We start from the raw sequence: 24,102 nt of genomic DNA on the forward strand, positions 1-24,102 counted from the left end.
AAAGTTTTAAAGTAAGATAACCTGCTGAAATGTAACACAGTCCTCCAGCTTGATAAAGGGTCGTATTTAACATCAATTATATTCCCCAGTAAACCACTATAAATAGATATCTCTAGCAGCAATAGTTTCATACTATCAAATGTATTTTGGCATGTAGCTACTTCTTGGGATTGGAGTACTGCTTATTTTTTGGATCTATATCAAGAAGAGGTCAGCTGATAACTTAGATTAATCAGGGGGATGTAAGGAGAAGCATGGAAATGGTATGTGAAAAGATAATCCAGAACCTGTGATGAACAACTACCCTTGAAAAATGTTAAACATTCAGACTATTAGACATGCTGGAAGACGAGCAGGGTTAGATTCCAGAGGATTATGCCCAGAAGCTAAAATGAAAAGAGAACCTGTATCAAGTGCACTTAGTAAAGACATTTCCATAGGACAGAGAAATAGGAAGCAGCTTGTACGTGTTTTCTATTTCTAGCCTTGCCATATAGGATATTCAGTCAGCTTACATGGAAAGAAAGGGTACAGAGCAATAGGTACTTACTGTATACATATTTCCTAAACAGCAGTACTGTTTTGTTTGACTTTTTTAAAATAACAAATATAGCATGAAAGAATATTTTCTGAATGCCTTTTAAAAATGTTATGCATCTTCTGAAAAGAAACAGAGCCTGATAATAAAAACATTCAGTGCACTGTACTAATTCTAAACATACACTTTCTTTTTTTTTTTTTTAGAGAAGTATGTTTTATTTATCATACACACAATGCACCATAAGAAAGCACGCAGATTATAATTGTCTCTGATTTCAGTCCAGGGTTGTCAAACTGTATTTTGGAATGAAGCAATCTTAACATCTCTTGGGAGTCATAAAACTTCTTCTCATTTTGTGAAAATCTTTATCCACCTTTTTGCCCAAAAGTTATTGCCTATACACAAATGTAGCCAAACTCTATTACACCACACAATGAGATGTTAAAAATGCCATGACGATGTTCCATATTTACTTTCATAGATTTCCTATATCAGCATTTTTATTTATTTTTTTAATATGGAATTTATTGTCACACTTTCTAAGGATGTTTGTAGTTGGCCTTTGTTAACCTAAAGCTTTGTGTTTTCATATTTCCAGAAAAGTATCCTCTTGTTAAATGCACTTCAAAGATGTTTTCAGCTTTTTTCTCTTCAACATCACTGTAAGCCTATTTATTCCTATAGCTATATCTAGAGCTTGTGTTGGATTTGAACATCTTTTTAATTTGAAAATGGATCCTTTGGGGCGCCTGGGTGGCGCAGTCGGTTAAGCGTCCGACTTCAGCCAGGTCACGATCTCGCGGTCCGTGAGTTCGAGCCCCGCGTCGGGCTCTGGGCTGATGGCTCGGAGCCTGGAGCCTGTTTCAGATTCTGTGTCTCCCTCTCTCTCTGCCCCTCCCCCGTTCATGCTCTGTCTCTCTCTGTCCCAAAAATCAATAAAAAACGTTGAAAAAAATAAAAAAAAAAAAAAAAAAAGAAAATGGATCCTTTGCATTGAGGGGATGTGTTTCGTCTTGTCTATCCAGCATTGAAAAATTCTGAGAAATTTTACCGATTAAAACCTACAATACATGTAAGATCATAATTATTATGTATTATCTATAGTTTAAAATGCTTTCAAATATATGAAAATATCAATTTGATATTGAGATACTCCACCTTGGGAGTTGGAATTGCCATCCATGGGTTGAGAAGGGAATGGAGGGTCCGTGACGAAAAGTGACTTGTCCAATAAATTGCAGGACCGCAGCTTGAATTCTCACTCATTTATTCCATCTATTTGCCTTCTCTGTGATACACATACAGAAACTGCTTTGCAGACTGTTTCTATAGAAAAGCCTATAGTTTCAGAGAAAGGCTCCATTATTCATGATCTTTGATTTGAATCAAGCACTCAGTGATCCCTGGTAACCATTAAATTTCTCTTGTCATTTTTCTCTTCCTCTACAGCAGCTACTTTATACCCTTCCAATCTCCAAATAAGCTCTCTTTCCACATCCCTTAGCAGATAATTTTGCTTCCTTGTTCAAAAAGAAAATAGAAGACCTCAGACAGGAACTTCCTTGACTTTCCTCCACCAATTTGCCAGCTTCTACCTAATATTTTCCTTTCTCTCCCTCTCGTTACAAGGGAAGGGGTGTCCTCCTCCTGACTTCATGGAGACCTTGTCTCAACCTGGCCCCTGAGGACCGGCTTAGACATTTGAGCTGTACATTCCCATATTATCTTGTGCCTGACAGCACTCATCACACTGCTTTACTTTTCAGTATCACTACTAAATTCTCAGGTCCTTGACTTGCAAGTCTCATTTGTTTATCATTGTATTTCCAAGAGCACAATACCTGCGAGAGTGGGCAGTCAACAGTTTTTGAATGAACAAACAAAACATCTATCAGGTACTCACAAACACACTGTTGTAAACCCAGGGCAGCTCATGATAGTCATGTAAGCAAAAGGTGCAAATAAGAGAAGAAACCACTTGTGCTGAGGGTCAACAAAAGCGTCTTTCAAAAAGAGATAAGCAGTTATGAGGAGTTATAGTTTCAGTGATTGACAGAAAAAGACAATTTCAATCAGGAAGAATAGTGTAACACAGGAGGAAAAGCTTGGGTATGTTGGTACTTAGTAAGCAAGTAGCCTAATTCAGCTGAGATGGAGGGCGATAAATAGGAAAGCTGGACTGATTTTGAGGAGAGCTTTCAAAACCAGGTATGTCCCAAATGGCTGTGCTTACAACACAGGCCACAAAACAGACTATATGGTAACGATTCAGAAGACAACTGAGATTTCCCCATTCAGTAAATTAAATGATGCCTTTAGAAAATTGGTTCATTCGGTAAAGGTCTTAAAACCTTCTTATAAATTAGTGAATTCGATCATGTTTTACAATCAACACGAGAGACTTGTAAAATTTGTTTCATCATCTCCTATATTTTATTCAATTCATAAAACTCTTTAAAAAATAAACTCAAAAGATATTTGAATATTAGTTCTAATTTTTATTTTTATTTCTTTAAAGTTTACTTATTCATTTTGAGAGAGAGAGCACAAGGGGCAGAGAGAGAGGGAGAGAGAGGGAGGGAGAGGGAGACAGAGGATCCCAAGCAGGCTCTGAGCCTCCAGTACAGAGCCATGCATGGGGCTTGAACCCATGAACCGCGAGATCATGACCTAAACCAAAATCAAGAGTCTGATGCTTAACTGAATGAGCATTTTTAAAATAAGTATTTTTTAAGTAAAGTAAGAATTTTTAAAGTAAGTTTCTAACTTAAAGAATTCACTCCTTAATACTATATGTAAGTTTCAAGTTCACCACTGATCCCTAGGGCCTTAATTACAAAGTAAATTCTCAAAAAATACTTGTTGAATGACTGATAAGGAGGGAAAGATAGAAGAAGAGAAAAACAGGTTTAAAAGAAGTCTGAACAGGGGTGCCTGGGTGGCTCAGTCAGTTAAGCATCCGACTTTGGCTCAGGTCATGATCTCATGGTTCGTGAGATCAAGCCCCATGTCAGGCTGCGGCGCGAAGCCTGCTTGGGATTCTTAGTCTCTCTTCTCTTTCTGCCCCTCCCCCACTTGCAGTTTCTCTCTATCAAAATAAATAAACTTAAAAAAAGGTTTTTAAATAAATAAGTAAAAAATAAAAGAAGTCTGAACAACAAGAAAACTAAAAAATGAAGGAAGAAGGAAAATACAGAAGTCATGTGTAAACCTGAGGATAATCACTGAAGATTAGGTTTGGATGAAATAAATCCTAATATGCTAAGTTCACCCTAAAATATGCACAAATAGGAGACTCTTTTCCTACAATGGCCAAAAGCATCTCAAAGCAATATAGCTGTAATCTTTCTATTTGGGGCCTCTAATGCCAGGAAGGCTCTTTAGTGGAAAGGCCAAATTGGACCATATGCTAAAGTTTAAGGAAGGGGTGCTTTTCTAAGAAGGTACCCATGGTTTCAAAAGAGAAAATAAATACAGTGAAGAGAGCATTATATCAGTTTTCCTGACTGGCAGTCCTACTTCATGACTAGATTATAAATGGTAGATAATGATCCTAAAGCAAAAAAAAAATGGTCAGTTTAGATTGGTTTTGCTGACCCAGGTTTTCAAGTTACAGGTATATTTGCAAAGATCAGCACCACTTTTCTTGCTGGAACAGATGTTGGAAACTTCTGAGTAAGACACTCCTTCTTAAGGAGCTATGATATTTAGGAATTCTACAGTTGAGAGATATTTTCCCACAATGCATTTAAACCTTGACCTATTATAGTTTATCTTTTATCCCTAAGGAAGAATTCTATTTTGTTGTCTAATTATAGACCAATTGCAGAAGATATATTTGCTATAAGAATGCGTGGATGAAGAAAATATATTTTAGACTTAAAAACTCTATGAATCAAGTTTGTTTCTTCCATAAAAAAATAAGTGGCAGTTTTCTGTTCCTCAAAGGAAAGTTATAAAATACTACACTTTAAAGGTGAAAGTGTTAAAAATAATAAGCCTAGGAGCACACTCCCTTTGTCTCTCAGCAGAATTGTAAGTTAACCAAAGTCTTCCCTCATTTATATCACTTCTTCATATGGCCATGAAAACACCTTCAAATCACTGTCCTCTGTGCATAAGTCAAGTCTGTATTTAAATGGCAGCTTCTCAATCAGGCCTATCCAACCACCCAACTTAATCTGAAACCTGCCAACTGCCCTTTTCCCAGGCAGCCCTCATCTTCCTAACCCTGCTCCGTTTTTTCCTTTCTCCATATGTTACATCATTTTCTCATTTTCAGGTTCATAGTCTTGTCTTCTCTCAGTTAAAATGTAAGCTCCATGAGGGTAGACAGAGATCTTTATCCGTTTTGTTCACTGACATGTCTCGAGTAACAAGAACAGGAAGTGGCACATATTGGGTGAACAATAAATGTTTGTTGAATTAAATCTTCATTGAATAAGGCAGACTAAGTAAATTACTGGTTCTTCATGCAATCCAATCTGCTGTCAATGTAAATACTGCTCAGTTACCGTCCCTGGTGGGCAGCCCCATCTACTGGCTAGACCACTTCCCAGTGACACAGGATATCATCCTTTATGAGCTAATTTCATTTGGGCAAATAACCACAAGCCATTTGGAGGAAAGACTTAAAAACAGGGTTAAAAAAAGTTGAGAAAAAAGTTTTCACTTAAAAAATGCATGTGACCAATTCAAAAGCATCTGGAGGAATAAGTACATCTATATATTTATTATATACCATTAATGAGTTGAGAGGGAAGATGGCTGCATAATTTATCAAATAAATAAAATTGATAAATATGATCTAATATACATTTTATACCATTTTCCTTTAAGGAGAAATGTGGGGAAAAAAGGAGAAAAATAGTCAAAATTATATATTTGAAGTATTTAAATAAAAGGTTGGTTCAAAACTTGTAAAACTGTAGCAGCAAGAGAGTATGGAACAAAGTAAGCCAAAAGAAGTTTAGATCTCATCCCATGTTCAAGACTATGATACGCTACTTCAGTTTACCTCCGTAGTTCAGTTTAGGTCTAATAAAAGTGATTTCTGGTGGAGGAGTTCTATGATATCTACCTACACTAGATTTTATAATTATGGCTCTTCTATTTTACCTGCTTTTGCAGAAATATTGTCCCAGGATGCTCTTATTTTCCCAAACAATGAATAACATTTTAAAGACTCTACTCTTCTTTTTTTTTTCACATGTCTCATATATACCACCTTTTTTCTCACTCTTCATAAATATACACACATATACACAGTATATATTTTCACATTTATAGTGAAATAATACTGAAAGAAACAACCATCGGAGGGATAAAATTGAAACCTAAGCTAAACTTAGGAAGAATTTAACTGTCCAGGAAATTCTTTAAGCAACTGTTACCCAGTCAGCACAGGTGGTTTTGTCTGCCAGCAACACTAAAAGCAAGGATAATTTGCAGTGAGTCTCCAAATGGTGATTTTTCTTAAGAACATATGTGTGGGAAATAAAACATTTTCTTTGATATAGAACACAGAGATGCAAGTAAATGTCAGATGCCTGGATAGAGATGACTCCAAAATGCAAGTCCTAGCCTTAGCTTGGTTCCTAGATAGTTCAATTTTATTTACTTTTAACTCATTTGGTTAGAAATATAGCATTTACACATGAAGTGGATGTTCAATAAATGTTTACGCAAAGATCTCTATTCTGCAAATCTCATCAAGTTACTTGGCTTCAAAATTCTAATTTTACTCCCAAATATAAATGATATTGTGTAATGAAAATGTATTAAATATTTATTTAGCGCAAAAATGTTCCAGGAACTATTTCAGGCCTTGGGAAAGCAATAGTGAGGAAAATTCACATGTGGTCCCTTCCTTCAGTCAAATACACAAGCATAAAACCACAAACTGTGACGTGCTATAAGGGGAGCTACAAGGAGTATAAATGTGGGGTATCCTGGAAAGCTCTCCTGAGAATGTGACTTTGAACCAAAATCTGAAAGTTGAATAAAAACTAATTAGGCTAAAAATACAAGACAGGGTGTGAGAGATTGAGGGGAAATTATTCCAGCAAATGTCCATGAAGCATCTTATGGAAAATCAAAAGTTACATAAATGTTTATGTAATGGTGAGTGTTTATCATTTGAATAAAAAGAAAATTATGATATACTATCCAATGACAGGTCCTATGCAACACTTCTTTTTAAAAATATAAATGAGCAGCCAACTCTTTCCACTTATAAATGAATATAAATGTGGCATATCTAACAGTTTCCTCCTTCTTATGTAAGATGTATAACTGGAATCACTGAAGGGGTGTGATAACATCTCTCTTAAATGTCCATTTCCAGTAAACCTAAATTACTGTAGTTTTTGTTTCTCTTCCTTGTATATAGTAGACTCCCAAAATCAGTGATTGCTGAGTTAAAATTTTCCATGGAGGAATTTAATATCATATAAAAAATAACCACGACAATAATGTAAAGATGATAATAAGAACAGCTATCGTTCCTTATAACAGCTTATTTTATTTTTAAGTAACTGTCATGTAAGGAGGTTATCATAATTTCATTTATGAGAGAAATGAAACCCAAAAAGTTAAGTAAATTTTTCAAGGTCGCACTACTAGAAGTGGTAGAGTGAATTTGCAGACCCAGCTTCGTGTGATTCCTACACTCCTGCCCTTGTTACCTTACTTGTAGTTATGCTAGGGGCGCCTGGGTGGCGCAGTCGGTTAAGCGCCGACTTCAGCCAGGTCACGATCTCGCGGTCCGTGAGTTCGAGCCCCGCGTCAGGCTCTGGGCTGATGGCTCGGAGCCTGGAGCCTGTTTCTGATTCTGTGTCTCCCTCTCTCTCTGCCCCTCCCCCGTTCATGCTCTGTCTCTCTGTCCCAAAAATAAATAAAAAACGTTGAAAAAAAAAAATGTAGTTATGCTAAACTCCTGACAAAGAACTGCTTCAAAACTCACTTGTGGTTCAGAAAAACTTCGGAGTCATTTTCAGATATGAAAGGTTTGCATAAGGTTTTCTTTCTTCTCTCCTTTCCTAACTACTCTCCTGCCCTCTTTCCTTCCTTCTCAAAATAGGATTTAATTTAAGTTTTTTGGTTTTAATCAGTGGGATGCCTAGTAAACTTTCAAATATGAAACTTTGAAATATTTGCTTTTCTCGTATTTGAGCACTACAAGGACATCAACTGTATACATTTTAAGCCCTTGTATTATCAAGTCCACAAAATTTGAGCAAAGTTAGTAAAGCAAGGCATAATTAGTGCATTTCACTAATTCTAAAATCTCATCAGTTATAAGAGACAGAGAAGCTTCCAGTTGAACAGGACACAATGCTAAGAAGTCATTGTTAATAGGAGATATTCCTGTTTTAGAAATGTTAAAATGTGAGGAAATGTGGACCTTAGAATTGATGAAGGGGCTCTTGGGTGGCTCAGCCGGTTAAGCATCCGACTTCAGCTCAGGTCATGATCTCACAGTGTGGGTTCCAGCCCTGCATCAGGCTCTGTGCTGACAGTTCAGAGCCTGGAGCCTGCTTCGGATTCTGTGTCTCCCTCTCTCTCTGCCCTTCCCCCACTCACACTGTTTCTCTCTGTCTCTCAAAAATAAACATTGAAAAAAAATTAAAAAAAAAAAAGAATTGATGAAAACGGTAGCAAGAGGCACTAAAATATTTCCTCTCCAGTGCAGCCCCTCATGAGTGCCCAGCGCTCTATGTCTAATGAGACTGGTCTTGGCTCCTACGTTATGGATGTTGCACACTAAATCACCAGGCATGGAAAGTCATAAAACCCACAGCCACTGAAAATTAAATCAAGGCATGATATTCTCTTTTTTATTCTTATTTCTCCTGAAGGTATTCTCCATTTACTAAAAAAGATTCATGTGAATAATTTAGTGACTAAGAAAATAAGCTTGGTGCAGTTAGCTTCTAAACCATAACTTAAAATAGAATTCTAACAACCTTTGCCCTGACAAATGTGACTCTTTCTGTATGTCTGCTATAACACCATTCTAAAAAGGGACAAGATTCTGTTCTTCAGCTGCCAAACTTTTTCATAGCACTATATCAACAGTAACCACAGTCATCAAGGGATAAAATTCAGTTTCTAAAGTAACTTTATACATTAAAGTATTTTAAATGTTATATTCATAATTCTACTTCTATTTGAGTATATGCATTTTATTTTTCCAAGTTTTTATGTTAATACCTTTTTAAATACTGCATTAAAGCAGACAACTTCAGATTATAATGCTCATATTAAAAATAGATTCAGACTCTTGAAGCTTTCCTGTCAGAATGAAGTGAAATAACTTCTAATTTAAGTTATAAGCATTCTTTAAGTTTTTTAAAGGACACAATATTATGTTGTAATCAATTTCATTTCAGAGCATGTTTTTCAGTAAAGCTAGCTAAATTTGGGCTATATGTAAAAATGCGTAGTCTCACAATCTTCATGTGTTTTTTAAGCAAATAATACACTTCAGATTTCTTTTATTAAAAGTATAATATAAATGAAACCACTTTGGGTTAGATTGTGTTAGATTGTTCACAAGAATTTCTAACAATATATAGGATGTGTGATAAGTTCATGATAATCCACACTGAATGCACCATAGAGTGGAAAAGTAGACACTAGCAGTCTTCTAGATCTATAGGACATCACAGCCAGACTTCTCCCTCTTGGGAATAAACACCCAAGATCATAATATAAGGCACAGCAGAGACCTAAGTCATTTCCTGGATCCTAACCCTGTGTCCCACCATTTGGTTACCATCTATTGTACTTTGGAGAAGATAGTCGATTTTTATTGGTTCTGGACATATCTTTATTATGATCAAGATTTCTTCCTACTTGTTTCACTGTTCTGCTCTTTATAATGAAATATAACCCCTCATTAATATGTGATGGAATATACTGATATGTGTATTCATTAGTATGTGCTAAAATACATCTATAATCTCTCAAATGATTTTTTTTCCTTTACCCACAAAGTCTGATCAGACTGTAGTCATTCAAAAGTACAAAATAAAATCAGATAGCCAAAGTAAGATAAAACCCTTACTTCATTAAGTGACATGTTTATCAAGAGACTCAAAGTGCTACCAAGGAACTTAATAATTAAGACTTACTGTACAAAAAATATTATTAATTTAGAGGCTTAAAATATCTAGATATCAACCACCACTCTATAGTTTGGTTTATCTTTGTCTTTTAAATATCTATCTAACCCTGAGAGTGCGTTTATTCAACTAGTAACTTTACTGAATGCCCAGCCTATGGATTTTGGATAGCCTTTGCCTTCAAGGAGTATGAAGCAGTAGCTTAAAGTCACAAGGCTGCAAGAAAAGAGGTTAAGACAGACATTTCACGGTAACTCACAAGTTTACAGGAGGAGCAAGAAATCCACTGCTAAACTGACTGCCAGCAAGAAAAAGGAATGCTATTTTATATGTTTAATTAAATAAAACCTCAACAAGCTCATTTATAGCCAGATGTAGTAAAAGAACTTGGAATCTGAAATCTCGAATTCCAGCAGCATTGCTCATTAGCTCTGACTTTAATAGCCTCAGAACCTGTACAGCTTCTACATCTATAAACTTGAATAACACCTATTTCACAAGTTGCTATCTTCCTGAAAGAAGGGTAACACACAGACATAATACTATAGTGAGACAGAATTGTTTTTCCTCTGATGCTTAAATTGCAGTGCAAACTCTGCCAAAATGTTAATTCATGCCGGCAAGACTGAAAAGTCAAATGCATGACCAAGCAATCCCTCCCGCAAATGATGCATAGGAAGTCCAGCCCTGATGTAATGTGTTAGTGTTGGGTCTAATCTGACAGTCTTTTCCTTTTTTGTTAACCCCATTTGTCAGTTTTTTGACATCCATTCCTTTTTCTTTGCAATCACTTCTTCATATCTACTGAATCTATGAGAATATGAATAATCGTTAAAGAAAAAGAATTTAAGGGCACCTTGGTGGCTCAGGTGGTTGAGCATCCGACTCTTGATTTCAGCTCAGGTCATGATCCCAGGCTCATGGGATCAAGCCCCACATCAGGCTCCATGCTCAGCATGCTTAAGATTCATTCTCTCTCTCCCTCTCCCTCTCTCTCTCTCTACCTCTCTCCCTCTCTCTCTCTCTCCCCTTCTGCCCTTCTCCTCCACTCGCACTGTTTCTAAAATTAAAAAAAAAAAGAAAAAAGAATTTAAATAGTATTTAATAACAGAACAAGCTTCTTCATTAAGTCATAACTAAGGTAAAACTTCCTGAAACCTAAACTCCACAGAACAAAGTTGTACCCATCAGAGTTTTTTCCACACTGCACCAAAATTAGCTGGGTACTTGGAAATTTTCTGTAAGTCCTAGACAAGAGTAATTGTCTTGTCTTCCCTCATATCCCTAAAGTTCACCTCAGTTCCTAGCACAGAGTATTAGGGGATTATAAATCAAGTGAAATTTAAAGACTTGGATAAAAGCTTATCTGCACTATATTAATTCAGCAAGAAATTACTTTGACTATTATATCCATTTACAATTTTAAAAATATACACATATTTCAGATTTCTAGTCACAGATGTAGTAAAAGCTTCTGTCATCTGGTTTATAGGTGAAATTACTAAATGCGATGTATAATTAAATCTATACACTTGTCTAAAATGTAAAGATTTCCTATTTTGAAGAAAATGCAAAATTAAGTATAATCTTCAATCCTTTTACACTGAAACCTGTGTCTACCTCCATTTTTAAAATACAGCATCAAAAATAAAATCACAAGTTACTAAACAAAAGATAACCAATTACTTTCATAGTTAATTACACTGAATGTGGCAATGGGTTTCACTTGAAAAACATACAAAAATTAAAATTTATGGTAAGGAACATGAAATCTTAAACAACAATGATATATATGCTCTTGGAAATAGCATACATCTCCAAAGCAAATGCTCACAGGGAACATCCTCTGATCATAACTGCTTGGATTAGGTTTATTTTTATCGGCCGTTGCTAACACAGTGGCATGCTTTAAAAGGTTCTAATAGAAGCAACTAAAAAAAAAAAAAACTGTATTATATCCTTTTGATAGATGCCAAATCAAGATATCTTTAGAGATATCCTTTTTTTAAATTGCAGCAATGATGGCAATTATTACTCAGATAAGGAGTAAAACCTTAAAGTTTACTATACCTAAAAATAGTAAATAAAATATTGTTCATATGGAGAATAAAAGTATTCATATAACCCACTTACCTTTAAGAAAGATACTTTAAATTTTATTTACTTGATTATAGATTATAAATATCAAATTTCAGCATGTTCCTCATTCTCTATTATTAACTATAATTGCTTATTTAATTTTTGGTTTCTGGCTCAAGCAGTTAAATATATAATAGTATCACTTATAGATACATGGAACAATGAACTGGTTTAGGGTTAGAGATCAGAAATCCACCATTGAACATATTAAGCTTGAGGTTTCTATGAGGTACCTAAGGAGAGATTTCAGAAAAGTATTTGGGTATGTGAATAAGTAGGAATGACTGAGTGAGACAGTAACAGCACAGTGACTGGAGTTAAGGACCTGGGTGTCTGACTGCCTGGGTTGGAATCCTACCTCTGTGACTTAGTAGCCATTGGCCTTAATGAGTTACCTGACTGTGCCTCATTTTCCTTGTATCTAAAGTGGGATAATAAATAGGTTGATGTGAAGAACAAATAAATGAACATACATTAAAAAAAAAACAAAACCCTTAGAGGAGTGCCTGCATGGCTCAGTCAGTTGAGTGTCAGATTTTGCCTCAGGTCATAATCTCAGGGTTCATGAGTTTAAGCCCCGCATCAGGCTTCGTGCGGACAGCTTGGAGCCTGGAGCCTGCTTCAGATTCTGTGTCTCCTTATTTCTCTGCCCCTCCCCTGCTCACACTCTGTCTCTCTCTCTCTCAAAAATAAATAAACATTAAAAAGTTAAAAAAAAACAAAAAACCTTATAGGGGCACCTGGGTGGCTCAGTCACTTAAGCCTCTGACTTTGGCTCAGGTCAGGATCTGACAATTCGTGTGTTCAAGCCCCACATCAGGCTCTGTGCTGACAGCTCAGAGCCTGCAGCCTGCTTCAGATTCTGTGTATCCCCCTCTCTCTGCCTCTTCTCTGCTCACATTCTGTCTCTGTAAAAAATGAATGAATGTTAAATTTAAAAATTAATATAAATTTTTTAAAAACCCCTATAATTTTACTCATTAGTACTCTGTAAGATTGACTACTATTATTCCCTTAAGTAATATAGAGCAGCTGTTACAGATGATATTTGGTCTTTGGAAGGAAAAGAAGCCTAAAGAGAGAAGAGAAGATCCCAAGTCCATGCCTTGGTGAACCGCAATATTACATCAGGAAAAAAAAACACAGGGAACTAAAATGTTTCCTGCCTGTGAGGTAGAAAAAAATACACCAGTAAGGTGTCATGGAAACCACAAAGTGAGAGTCTGTCAAGGAGCCCTAAATCCTACTTCACCCAGCTCATCACTAGTGGAGCAGGGATGGTTCCTTAATGCTAGTGGCTCGCCTCATTCAGGTGAAGTTAATCCCCAAAGAGGAAGACAATTTTTTTGAGAACACAACCTTTAGGAACTTCTTCCTTGTGTTTTAATATCCCTTTAATATTTCTTATTTTTTTTTTAACTCTAAGCCTATTTCAACATATAAAAGTAAGTGTAGTTCTTTAAATGGAGAATGTCTTCATTCAACCCAGGAGACACTGCTATGTAAGAGACAGTAATCCTTTCTAAATATAGTATATTCATTAAATATCTTACAATTTTATTTGTCAATACATATATATATATATATATATATATATATATATATATATATGTCAGTACATATATATATGTATACACACACACACAGTGTATTCAGAGTAATCCTGTTTTTAAAGGTCTAAAGAAAAGGAAGAGCTTCTGTAGAGAGAACTGCAATAGAAAACACAGTACTGTCAAAATACATTTACTTAGTGTGCAGAGTCTCTAGCAACATGAAAAGAATAAAGTGTGTTATTTTCTCAAGCAGAGCTTCTCCCTAAGTCAGATTCCAAAAATAAGCCACCACTCTAAACTCATCCATTTATTACTTTGGGAAGCACAAGACTAAAATGCAGCATAAATTTTCACCAAAGGAAGGAAAACCTCATGCTGGTGAGGAAATAGTATTTGGTCAGATCAAACAATTTTGGAAAATAGAAAGCACACACATTTGGTCTGTGTGAGAAATGTGTATATGATGGGACGCCTGGGTGGCTCAATCAGTTAAGTATCCGACTTCAGCTCAGGTCACAATCTCACGGTTCATGAGTTTAAGCCCCACATCAGGCTCTCTGTTGGCAACGCAGAGCCTTCTTTGGGTCCCCCGTCTCCCTCTCTCTCTGCCCCTCCCCTGCTTTTGCTTTCCCTCTTCCAAAATAAAATAAAAACTTTTAAAAAAAGAAAAAGAAATGTGTATACGTATTGGGGGTGGGGCTTGAACTAAGATTTGAAAGCTTTTCTCAACTAAATACTACATTTCATTTTCAGGAACCTCTTACTGAATAATTTCATTGTTAATACTAAATGGTGATAAGAAGGTGGTTACAGATTCTGGTGTTGGGTATGAATAGCTGTTGAGTTTTGTTCTGTTTCGTGGGAGTTTCGCCTGGGGCACCTGGGTCATGGGGAGGAGCAAGGAGGAGAGGTTTTTACTAGTGTGTAGCTGAAAACTGTGCAAATTCATTGCTGTGAACAAAGTGCACAGAAGCTAATACTGCCCAGGGGCAGAAATCCCACGTAGCACACACACTGATACATTACAAAACTGCTGCACAAGCCTCTTTCAAGGTCCAAGTGTTACCTTCTTATTATGAACAGATTACTGCAAAATGATTCAGGTGGCATAGGAATGAGTGAGGTAGAGAGTGTACATCCAGAGCAATCCTTCCTCCCCTGCTCCCCGGCCGCTCCCTCCCGGGAGATGTGTCAAGGGTTTGATCTGACATTCTTTAAAGCACACTCATGTTACTATATTTCCCTCAATTTTAGGATTCACATTTAAAAATTGTAAATCCCTGGGATCTTACATATTTTAAAATTGATACATACAGTTGACAACAGTGGTTATCTTGCTAATATATCATGCCACACAGCTGTTGGAAAGAATAAGGCAGCAGCTCTGTAGGTAGCAACATGGTAGGAGTGCCAGATGTTTTGTTAATGTTTATTTTATTTATTTTGAGAGAGAGAGAGAAGGGCAGAGAGGGAGGGAGAGAGAGAAAATCCCAAGCAGTCTTTGCATTGTAAGTACAAAACTGGACGCGGGGCTCAAACACACAAACCGTGAGATCATGACTTGAGCTGAAATCAAGAGTCGAACATTTAACAGACTAAGCCAACCAGGTGCCCCCCAGACACTTTAATTGAAAAAAGAAATGTGAAAAAGAGTCTCTATGCTATACGACCATTTATGTATTTATTTTTTTAAAGGATGTATACTTACATGCTGGTATATGCATTTTTCATTTCTAGAAGGAATCATAAAGAATAGGTAAAGGTCATCTGTAAGGGGGAGGATAGAATGGTAGGAAGAGACCTTTTTTCACTGTAGACCCCTTTCATATAAGTTTATATTTTACTTATTTAAAATTAATTGATTCATTAAAAAGCAAAACAATACTATGTATTACCATGGACCCATGAGCATGAAGTCTATATATAAAGTCACATATAGGAAGGATAGATACAAATTCATTATAGCATCTGCCCCTAAAGGGGAGGGAGGAGAGGAATGGCCTGATAAAGGAAATACCCTTTATAGCTAGGAAGATTTAATTCCCATAAAATTATTTTAAGAAAATATCACAAAATATTAATATTTGTTAATGATGGGAAGTAGGTATGTGAGTGTGATATTATTCACTAGTCCTCTTTTAATTTAAATTTGTTCAAAGTATAAAAAGTGAAATTAAAAATACATCTCACAGTTACTACTACAGAGCCATCAGAACTTCCTAAAATTAAAAAGACGACTACGGCAAACAGAGAGGCTCTCTGATACAATGTTAGAAAGACTGTAGAGCGGTACACCCATTTTGGAAAATGGTTTGGTGGTTTCTTTTTCCTTTTTTTTTTTTTTTAAGTTTATTTATTTATTTTGAGAGAGAGAGAGAGGAAGAGAGAATGCACAAGGGAGGAGCGAAGAGAGAGGGAGAGAGAATCCCAAGCAGGCTCCGTGCCATCAGTGTGGAGCCTGACTTGGGGATTGAACTCACAAACTGTGAAATCATGACCTGAGCCGAAACCAAGAGTCAGATGCTCAACTGACTGAGCCACCCAGGTGCCCCTGGCAGTTTCTTATAAAATAAATAAACATGTACCTCATGAGCCAGCAAACTACTCATAGGTATTAATCCAAGAGAAATGAATATATGTCCACAGAAAGACTTGTACAAGAATATTCATGGAATCTTTATTCACAACAGCCAAACACTGGAAACAGCCCAGATGTTCATCATAAAAGACTAGCTAAACAAACCGGTATGCCCATACAGTAAAATACTATTCAGCACTAAAAAAAAGAACACAATACTAACACAGGCAATAGCATGTTTATGGTGCTCTAAAACATTAAGCTGCTGGCAGAAGCCTAACACAGAAGAGTGCATACCCTAGAAGTCTGTTCACATGAGCACCTAGAAGAGACAAAACAAATCTATGGTGGAAAAAAAATCAGAACGATGCTTGCCAAGGAAGAAAGGTTGTTAGGGGAGGCTGGTGGAAAGGGCAGGAGACACTTCTAAGAATGACAGTAATGTTTTTCATCTTCAGAGGAGTTTGAGTTGCACAGATATATCCATTTGTCAAAATTCAGTTAATCGTATTTATGTGCATTTTACTGTAAATCAATTTTACCTCAAAAGGAAAAACAATCTGTAAGAAAATATTGAACTCTTATTAATGCCATGAATGCTGGAGTATTTAGGGGGAAGTGTACTAATTAATGTCTGCAATTTACTCTGAAATGCATTTAAAAAAGGCAGATTGATGGACAGATGACTCAAACAGTGACAAAGCAAGAATAGTTAAATATTAATGGTGGAATCTAGGTGGCAGATATATAGGTGTTCACCATAAAGTTCTTTCAAATTTTCTGTATGCTTGAAAATTTTCATAATGAAATGTGAAAATAGCTAAAAAATTATTTCTAGCTATTATTTGAAACACATATCATATTTAAACATGGATCTCTTTGTCATTACATATTGGTCTACCTTATCCTTATTAAGCATAGAGATTCAAAGAGAACTTTATAGCCATTATATTAAATTTCTGGGTCCATCATATAAGAGGCCACACTTAAAATAAGTATAGTAAATACTGAATGTACTTCTTGATTTACAAATATGAGACCATAGTGCATGTAATATTGGCTTCCAGGAATAGCCCCTTCTATGCTCCACTCTAAACCAGTTCACTCCACTCCCAAAGAGAGGGCAGCCTTCTGCCATACTACAAGGAGAATGAGTGGACATCTCAAAGGGCATGAAAGCCAGTGTCCACACGGACGCGTTCTCTCTTCTGTTTCCTCCATCCCTGAGGTGATGTAAAGCAGACCCCTCTTCCCCTTCCCACCATGCTGCCCATACCAGCTGGCATGGCCAGACCACAAAAGGGGACAAATCTGTTCTCCTGTGCAGATGGTCTGCCTTTTGCTCAGATGCTGTTAGGTGTTCACTAGATCAGCCAAGCTCAAAGAACCATTAAAGGGAAGCTGAGGGTTCAGTTGGGAAGAGAATCTGGGTGCAGCAAAAGGAATCCAGGGTTCAATGTAGCTGACTGGACTAGTGCAATAGGGTTATGGCCAAAGCTCCAGCCAGAATTAAAGCTTTTCCTAACCTATTTTACTAGCTCTACTATAGTACCTTATGTCTCTGTGTATATGTGGGTATCCACCATTCAGGACATGAAAAGAAAGAATCACAGCAGTGTGGGGGGATGTCTTAATCACAACATCCATTAACTCCATCCTAATATCAGAAATTTAAAATAAACACCCAAATGAATTATATATTGGCTACATCTTTCCAACTCAAGACATACGCTTTCTAATCATACCGACTTTTTAAGTAGGAGTTTATGAACAGCTTGGCCCCATGACTATTAAAGCAGCTTAATAAGACCATGAACCTTGGGCTCTGTTAACTTCCTTCACCAGAACACCTAGATGCTGGGGCTTCGAACTAGGCTATAAGGGCCACATGAGAAGTCTGAGTATATGACATTCCATATTTTCTGAGTATTCACATTGTTACAACAGAGCCAAAAGTGATCCAGTCCATTAGTGTTTGGTACACAGGTTGCCAAAAAAGATAGCTTGTCAGATTTTTGTCTTCCTAGTGAATTGAATAGTTATTCTATTGAATATTCATCTATTTAGATGTTTTTGCATTATATAAATATTCTCCAATTTTCTGTTTATAATACAGAATAAGAAAACAATGATGAAAGAAGGATTTTGAATTGGTAAATTGTTGAATTGCTTTTTTTTTTTTAAGATTTTATTTTAAGGAATCTCTATACCCAACATGGGGCTTGAACTCACAATCCCAGGATCAAGAGTCACATGTTCCACCGACTGAGCCAGCCAGGCGTTCCTTGAATTACTATTTTCATCATTCTTACCTCATTTGAAGGAACTGTGGCAAAAGGTTTGATGACAGCAGCTAATGGAATCTGAGCTTGCTTGGCCATATCTGATGTGCATGGGAAACAGTAAGTTGTGCAACGAATGTATCGAGGACTAGCATTGCCTGAAAAGGTCAAAGGAACACACTTAAAATTTGCAGAGAAAAAAAATCTGCCCTATAATGTTTAAATATTTATCAAGGTAATTCTAGATAACACATTGCCTTATTTATATAACTTTCTTCATGATTTCTAAAAAAAAGTAGTATTATGCAATTCTACAATCTATGCTCATATTTATATTTATTGAATGTCTACTAAGTTTTAGACATTGTCTAATTGCTCCCTTGTAGAGCTTATGTTCTTACAGAAGATACAGACAATAACTATAAAACCCAGTAAATGAGTAAATTACATAGGTCATTAGAAAATGATAAATGCTATGAAAAAAGCATATCTGGTTAAGGTGAACTTTGGTGGGAGGCAGACTGCAACTTTAAATAGTTATAGAGTAGGCCTTATTTAAAAGGTAACATTTGAGTAAAGACTCCAAGGAAGCAAGGGATTTACCCAAGGAGGTGCCTGGGGGCAGGGCTTGTCTGGCCTGATGGAAGATGAGTATCAGGGAGGCCTGTGTGGCCGGCATGGAGCATGTGTTGGGCACAGCAGCTGTTAAGGAGTTCAGAGAAGTAACAAAATTTGTACAGAAACCAGGGGAGGAATGGTGGTGGTAGGGACCAGCCTGATAGCAGTAGAGGTACTAACAAATGGCCAGAATCTGCACACATTTTAAAAGTCCACTGATTGTTGATAGGAGTGATGTCTGAGGTGTGTGTGAAGATGGGAGGTGAGATAGAAAGAGATCAGGAATGACTCCAAAGTTTTTGGGTTGAGGAACCAGAAGCATGAAGTTGCACCAACTGACAGAAGAAAAGCAGGAAGGGAAGGAGTGTGTTAATGGGTATGTAGGTGGAGATCAGGGATCTGGCTTTGGACATGTCCACTTTGGGAACTCTATTAAGCAATCCCACAGTGAAGGTGAGTAAACAACTAGATATGTGAGTCTGGGCACTGGGATGAAGATATACACTTGGGAGTTTTCAGCATATAGATGGTATTTGAAGCCATGAAACTAGGTTAAACCACCAAGGGAATAAGTGTGGCCAGAGAAGAGAGGATGGCCAAGAACTAAGCCCTGGGTCCTCTAACATAAAGAAGCCAGAGAAAAAGGAGAAACCAGCTAAAGGATTGAGAAGGATAAAAACAAGCACTAACCGGATGTCCCAGAGGTGAAGAAAGCACATCAAGGAAAAGCATGATTATCTGTTCATGGTGGTGCTGCTGGATCAATAAAACCACTGGATTTACTTGTCATTTGAAATGACGTGGATGGAGCTACAGAGTATTATGCCAAGCAAAATAAGTCAGAAAGAGAAAGACAAATACCATACGATTTCACCCAAATGTGGAATTTTTTTTTAATGTTTATTTACTTTTGAGGCAGAGAGAGATAGGGTGCAAACAGGGGAGGGAGGGGGAGAGAGGGAGACACAGAATCTGAAGCAGGCTCCAGGCTCTGAGCTGTCAGCACAGAGCCCGACACGGGGCTCAAACCCATGAACAGCACAGAGCCCGACACAGGGCTCAAACCCATGAACGCAAGATCATGACTTGAGCCGAAGTCAGATGCTCAACCGACTAAGCCACCCAGGAGCCCCCCCAAATGTGGAATTTAAGAAACAAAACAAATGAGCAAAGGGAAAAAAAAAGAGAGAGAGGAAAACCCAGAAACAGACTCTTAACTACAGAGAACAAGCTGATGGTTACCAGAGGGGAGGTAGTTGTGGGGATGGGTGAAATAGGTGATGGGCATTCAAGGAGGGCACTCGTTGTGATGAGCACTAAGTAACCCATAGAATTGTTGAATCACTATATTGTACACCTGAAACTAATATAACACTGTATGTTAACTAACTGGAATTTAAATATAAACTTAAAAAAAAAAAAAGACCACTGGATTTAACAACATGGAAGTTGCTAGAGATCCAGAAGAGAGTTTTGGCAGAATGAGGGTGGGGTGGGAAACCTGCCTATAGTGAGCTTGAGAGACTCCTAACTTTTAAGGAGAGGAATTGGCAATAATCCTTCCAAGTTTTGTTGTGTAGGGTAGGAAAGAAAAGAAGGGTAGCTATAAGGGAAACAGGTCATGAAAACATTTTTATTATTTAAGAGGGGAGAGTGTAACACAATGGGATAATCGTGTAAAAAGAGAGATACTGATGGCATAAGAGAAAGAAGGGAGACTTATTGCAGCAATATACTGGAGTACTGCACAGCAAGAGAGGCTGGCTTCTGACTGGAGCACAGATCATTCCTTTTCAGCCAAAACCAGAAAGGCAGAGCACAGGTGCACATTTCAGCAGGGGCTGATATGATGGTGAAAATTCATGGAAGGGTACTCATGACTGTGCAGTTCTCTCACAAAGGAGGTCATATGAGCAGGTAAAAGGTTGGGAGAGGAGGAGTTGCAGGTTTCAGGAAGGAGTGTGAAACAGGAGAGTGGAAAAGTGAAAGGACTTGGCAAGTACAGTGTGCTGGGAAGCGCATGGTCCTGAGTTTGCATGGTTGACTGGGTACTGTGGCAGGGCTGGGAGCCTTTCCCTGGCCAGGTTTTGTGGCACAGGTAGGCCTGGAATGAGTGGAAGGTTGGACATAAAAAAGCTGAGTTTCTTCTATTTAGCTTTAAACTATTATTGCCAAATTTTACTTTTTAGGACTCGCTAGAAATCTGGATTTTACATAAAATATTCTGATTTTACATAATGGCAATGACTTCAAATAGAAATAAGACAAAATACTGTGCATGACAAATTAACATGACTGCAGGCTGAATCCAGCTGTTGTTGGTACCATGTTTCTGTTGTCTCTCAGATTCTCTGCAGGAGAGCCCAAAACGGGACTCATAATTATGACAGTAATTGCCAGTATATTAAGCATCATTCTAGGATGGTTACATGTGAACCATTTTAGTCTCACAACTGCCCTATGAGATTGATACCTGTAGGACCCCATTTTACAGAGGAGAAAACTAAGGCATCAGGATGTTAACTAACTTGACAAAGATTAAGGAGTCAGTAAATGACAAAAGTGGTATTAGAACCTATCACAACTCTTTACTATATCCCAAGTAGGTTGGGATATAGTTATGAAGGCCTTGAATTCTGGATGAAGAATTAAGATCAATCCTTCTGCCCACAGGCAAAGATGGGACCTTTTCTTTTTTTTTTTTTTTTTTTTTAGCGCGGGTAAGGTAATACTTGAAAAAAAAAACCTAAACTAGCCAGGCAGCTTCTGGAGGCAGGAAACCATTGGAGACAGGTGGGCTGGTCATTACTGTTAAGAGTCCAGATAAATACCAACATGGAGTAAAACAAGAGTTTCGGCAACAGAAATAAAATAAAAAGAAATATTAGCAATAAATGTAAATATGCTCGAGCCCAAACCCTATTATTTTACACATTTCACATAACTCAAACCAAAAAAAAAAAAAAAAACCAACTTAGAGAAGATCTTCCTCATCACATGATTTTACAGACTGTGAAATAAAGATTTTTGAAAATTTTCAAGTATATTTTAATTTTTCATTGTACTCAATTTTTACTAGCCAAAATTACCACTAACATATTGAAACTGAGTATTTGTTCTTTGAAAGGTTTAGTTCTTGAAGGTGCAATATGCACACAAACGAGCTCCTAACAGTGACTAAACAAACTTTTGTTTCAGGAAGATAATGTGCACAAAGATAATTTTGAAAAAAGCCACTGAGCATTTGTGTTCATAAATTGGTATGCAAAAGTGGGGCATGAAAGATATGGCTAGAGTAGATAATTTTGCAAGTTCAGTAATTAAGATTCAAAACTCTTTGAGATGCTTAATAAAGAGCATTATGGGATAATCTGACTGGAAAACATTCAACAGATTAATCATTCAATAAATATTTATGAAGCTAAGCCCCCTGCTACAGGCTTAGGGACAGAGCTAATGAAGCCTTTGGTTTCAAAGTCTGGTAGGAGACAGCTTTCTGCAGTGGCAGTATTGTAGCCAAAGAGGTTTATCCGTGATGCGATTATTGCTAATTCAAAGTCTGGTAGGAGAGAGTGATAACAAAAACAGGTAACTGTAATACAGCATAGTAAGTATCATAGAAGAGCAAATTCATTAAGAAGTGGCCCAGGGAGGCAACGAGCCACCATGTGGATCAGAGGTGACTATACAAAGTATGTGGTACCTGAACAGGGTCTCATAGGATAGGCAGAAGCACAGAATCAAGGGACAAGTTGGGTCTTACATTCGATACTGTAGCCAAAGAAACATTATCTACATTTTTTGTAGGCAAACAGTGTTTTTTAAGTAGATGCTTTTCTTTATAGGTGCCACTCCTAAACAGTTGTGGAGTTTTGGCAAGTCGCTTAAGCTCCTTGGCCCTTAGTGCCCTCACACCTGTAAAGTGGAAGAGCTGAGCAAATGGAGGCCAAGGTTCCTTCTGCCTCTATATCCTACGTGTGTCTGTGACTTTCTGCACATGTCTGAGATTTGGGCTCCATCCCGAAAAATGCACGAGTAAGTATCGGCTAATAAACCAGGCCGGACAAAGGGTCGTCACAGCAAAGGGATGTGGCTGGGCCAACTTCAGGGCTCCAAGGCAGGCAGCTGTGTCTCCCCACCATGGGCGGGGCTACAAGAGACATGATGAAGACCTGCACCTTGCCACCTCACCAGTCCTTGCTTCTCTTCCTAGCCTTCCTCATACTCTTCCTTACGTCTTCCTTATGTCTGTATGATCTCAATTCCATGTCTCGAGATACACCCCAAATAATTGAAAACAGGGACTCAAACACATACATGTACACCAATGTTCACAGCAGACATATGGCTGCTATGGCTATTCACAATAGCAAAATGTCCAACAACAGGTGAACGGATAAACATAATGTATTTACATAAAAGTGAATATTATTCAACCTTAAAAAAGAATGAAATTCTGATACATTCTATACCATGGATAAAAATATTATGCCAAGTGAAATTAGCCAGACACAAAAGGATAAACATTGTATGATTCCACTTACACGAGGTACCTAGAAGAGGCAAACTCATAGAGACAGTAAATAAAATAAAGGAGACCAGGGGCTGCAGGGAATATAGGAACGGGGAGTTATTGTTTAACGGGTATAGAGTTTCAGTGTAGGATGATAAAAACACGTTCTGGAAATAAATAAATAATGATGTCATCAGGCTGTGTTTTAACTTGCCACAAGCGGTAGAAAAATAATATATTCCTGGAAAGAACAAACCTGTACAAGGGCAGATATATTAAACTGGCGGTACACACAGAGGACATCTAGGTAGGGATAGAGCTCAGCCTTTACTCATCCCAATTCAAAATTGGAAAAACAGAGCACCCATGTTAAAGAACCTGCTGAAAAAAAAAATATCACTGGGGCTAGAATCAGGTATGCTGATTTCTCATGTTCAATCCCCTACTGCTCTACTCATGCTATCTTTGCCATGTTTCTAAGGTAGTAAACAAATTAAGCCAAGGTACAGCATGTATTATTTTAAGCTCATAACTTAAAATAATTTTCTTAAATTAGTACATTGAACTATATCTCACCAGACACTCTTTAGACTTCTGTAAGCAGAAAATAGAATTAAGTTGATAATACATTCTCAGAACTTGAGCAATTGATGGCAAAATTGGTCCCCATTATCAGCTATAAAGAGGTTCCCTGTCAATGATAGGATTACTGAAGGGTGTCAGTGTATCTGCTTTTTTCAAATGGTGAAA

General features: G+C 37.3%; 1 protein-coding gene across 5 annotated transcripts in view; it reads right to left on the minus strand.

The window, feature by feature from the left end:
- The window catches only part of SEC24D (SEC24 homolog D, COPII component), a 108,246-nt gene that overhangs the window by 51,129 nt on the left and 33,015 nt on the right, over window positions 1-24,102 (minus strand). For all 5 annotated transcript variants that reach the window (XM_060654294.3, XM_060654296.3, XM_060654297.3 and 2 more), the window contains exon 8: window positions 18,252-18,379. In XM_060654294.3, coding sequence (XP_060510277.3) covers window positions 18,252-18,379 — 128 coding nt within the window. The remainder of the gene's footprint in view (window positions 1-18,251; window positions 18,380-24,102) is intronic.

The sequence above is a fragment of the Panthera onca genome, chromosome B1 (assembly GCF_046562875.1).
Source record: "Panthera onca isolate mPanOnc1 chromosome B1, mPanOnc1 haplotype 2, whole genome shotgun sequence".
In the NCBI taxonomy this organism is placed as follows: domain Eukaryota; kingdom Metazoa; phylum Chordata; class Mammalia; order Carnivora; family Felidae; genus Panthera; species Panthera onca.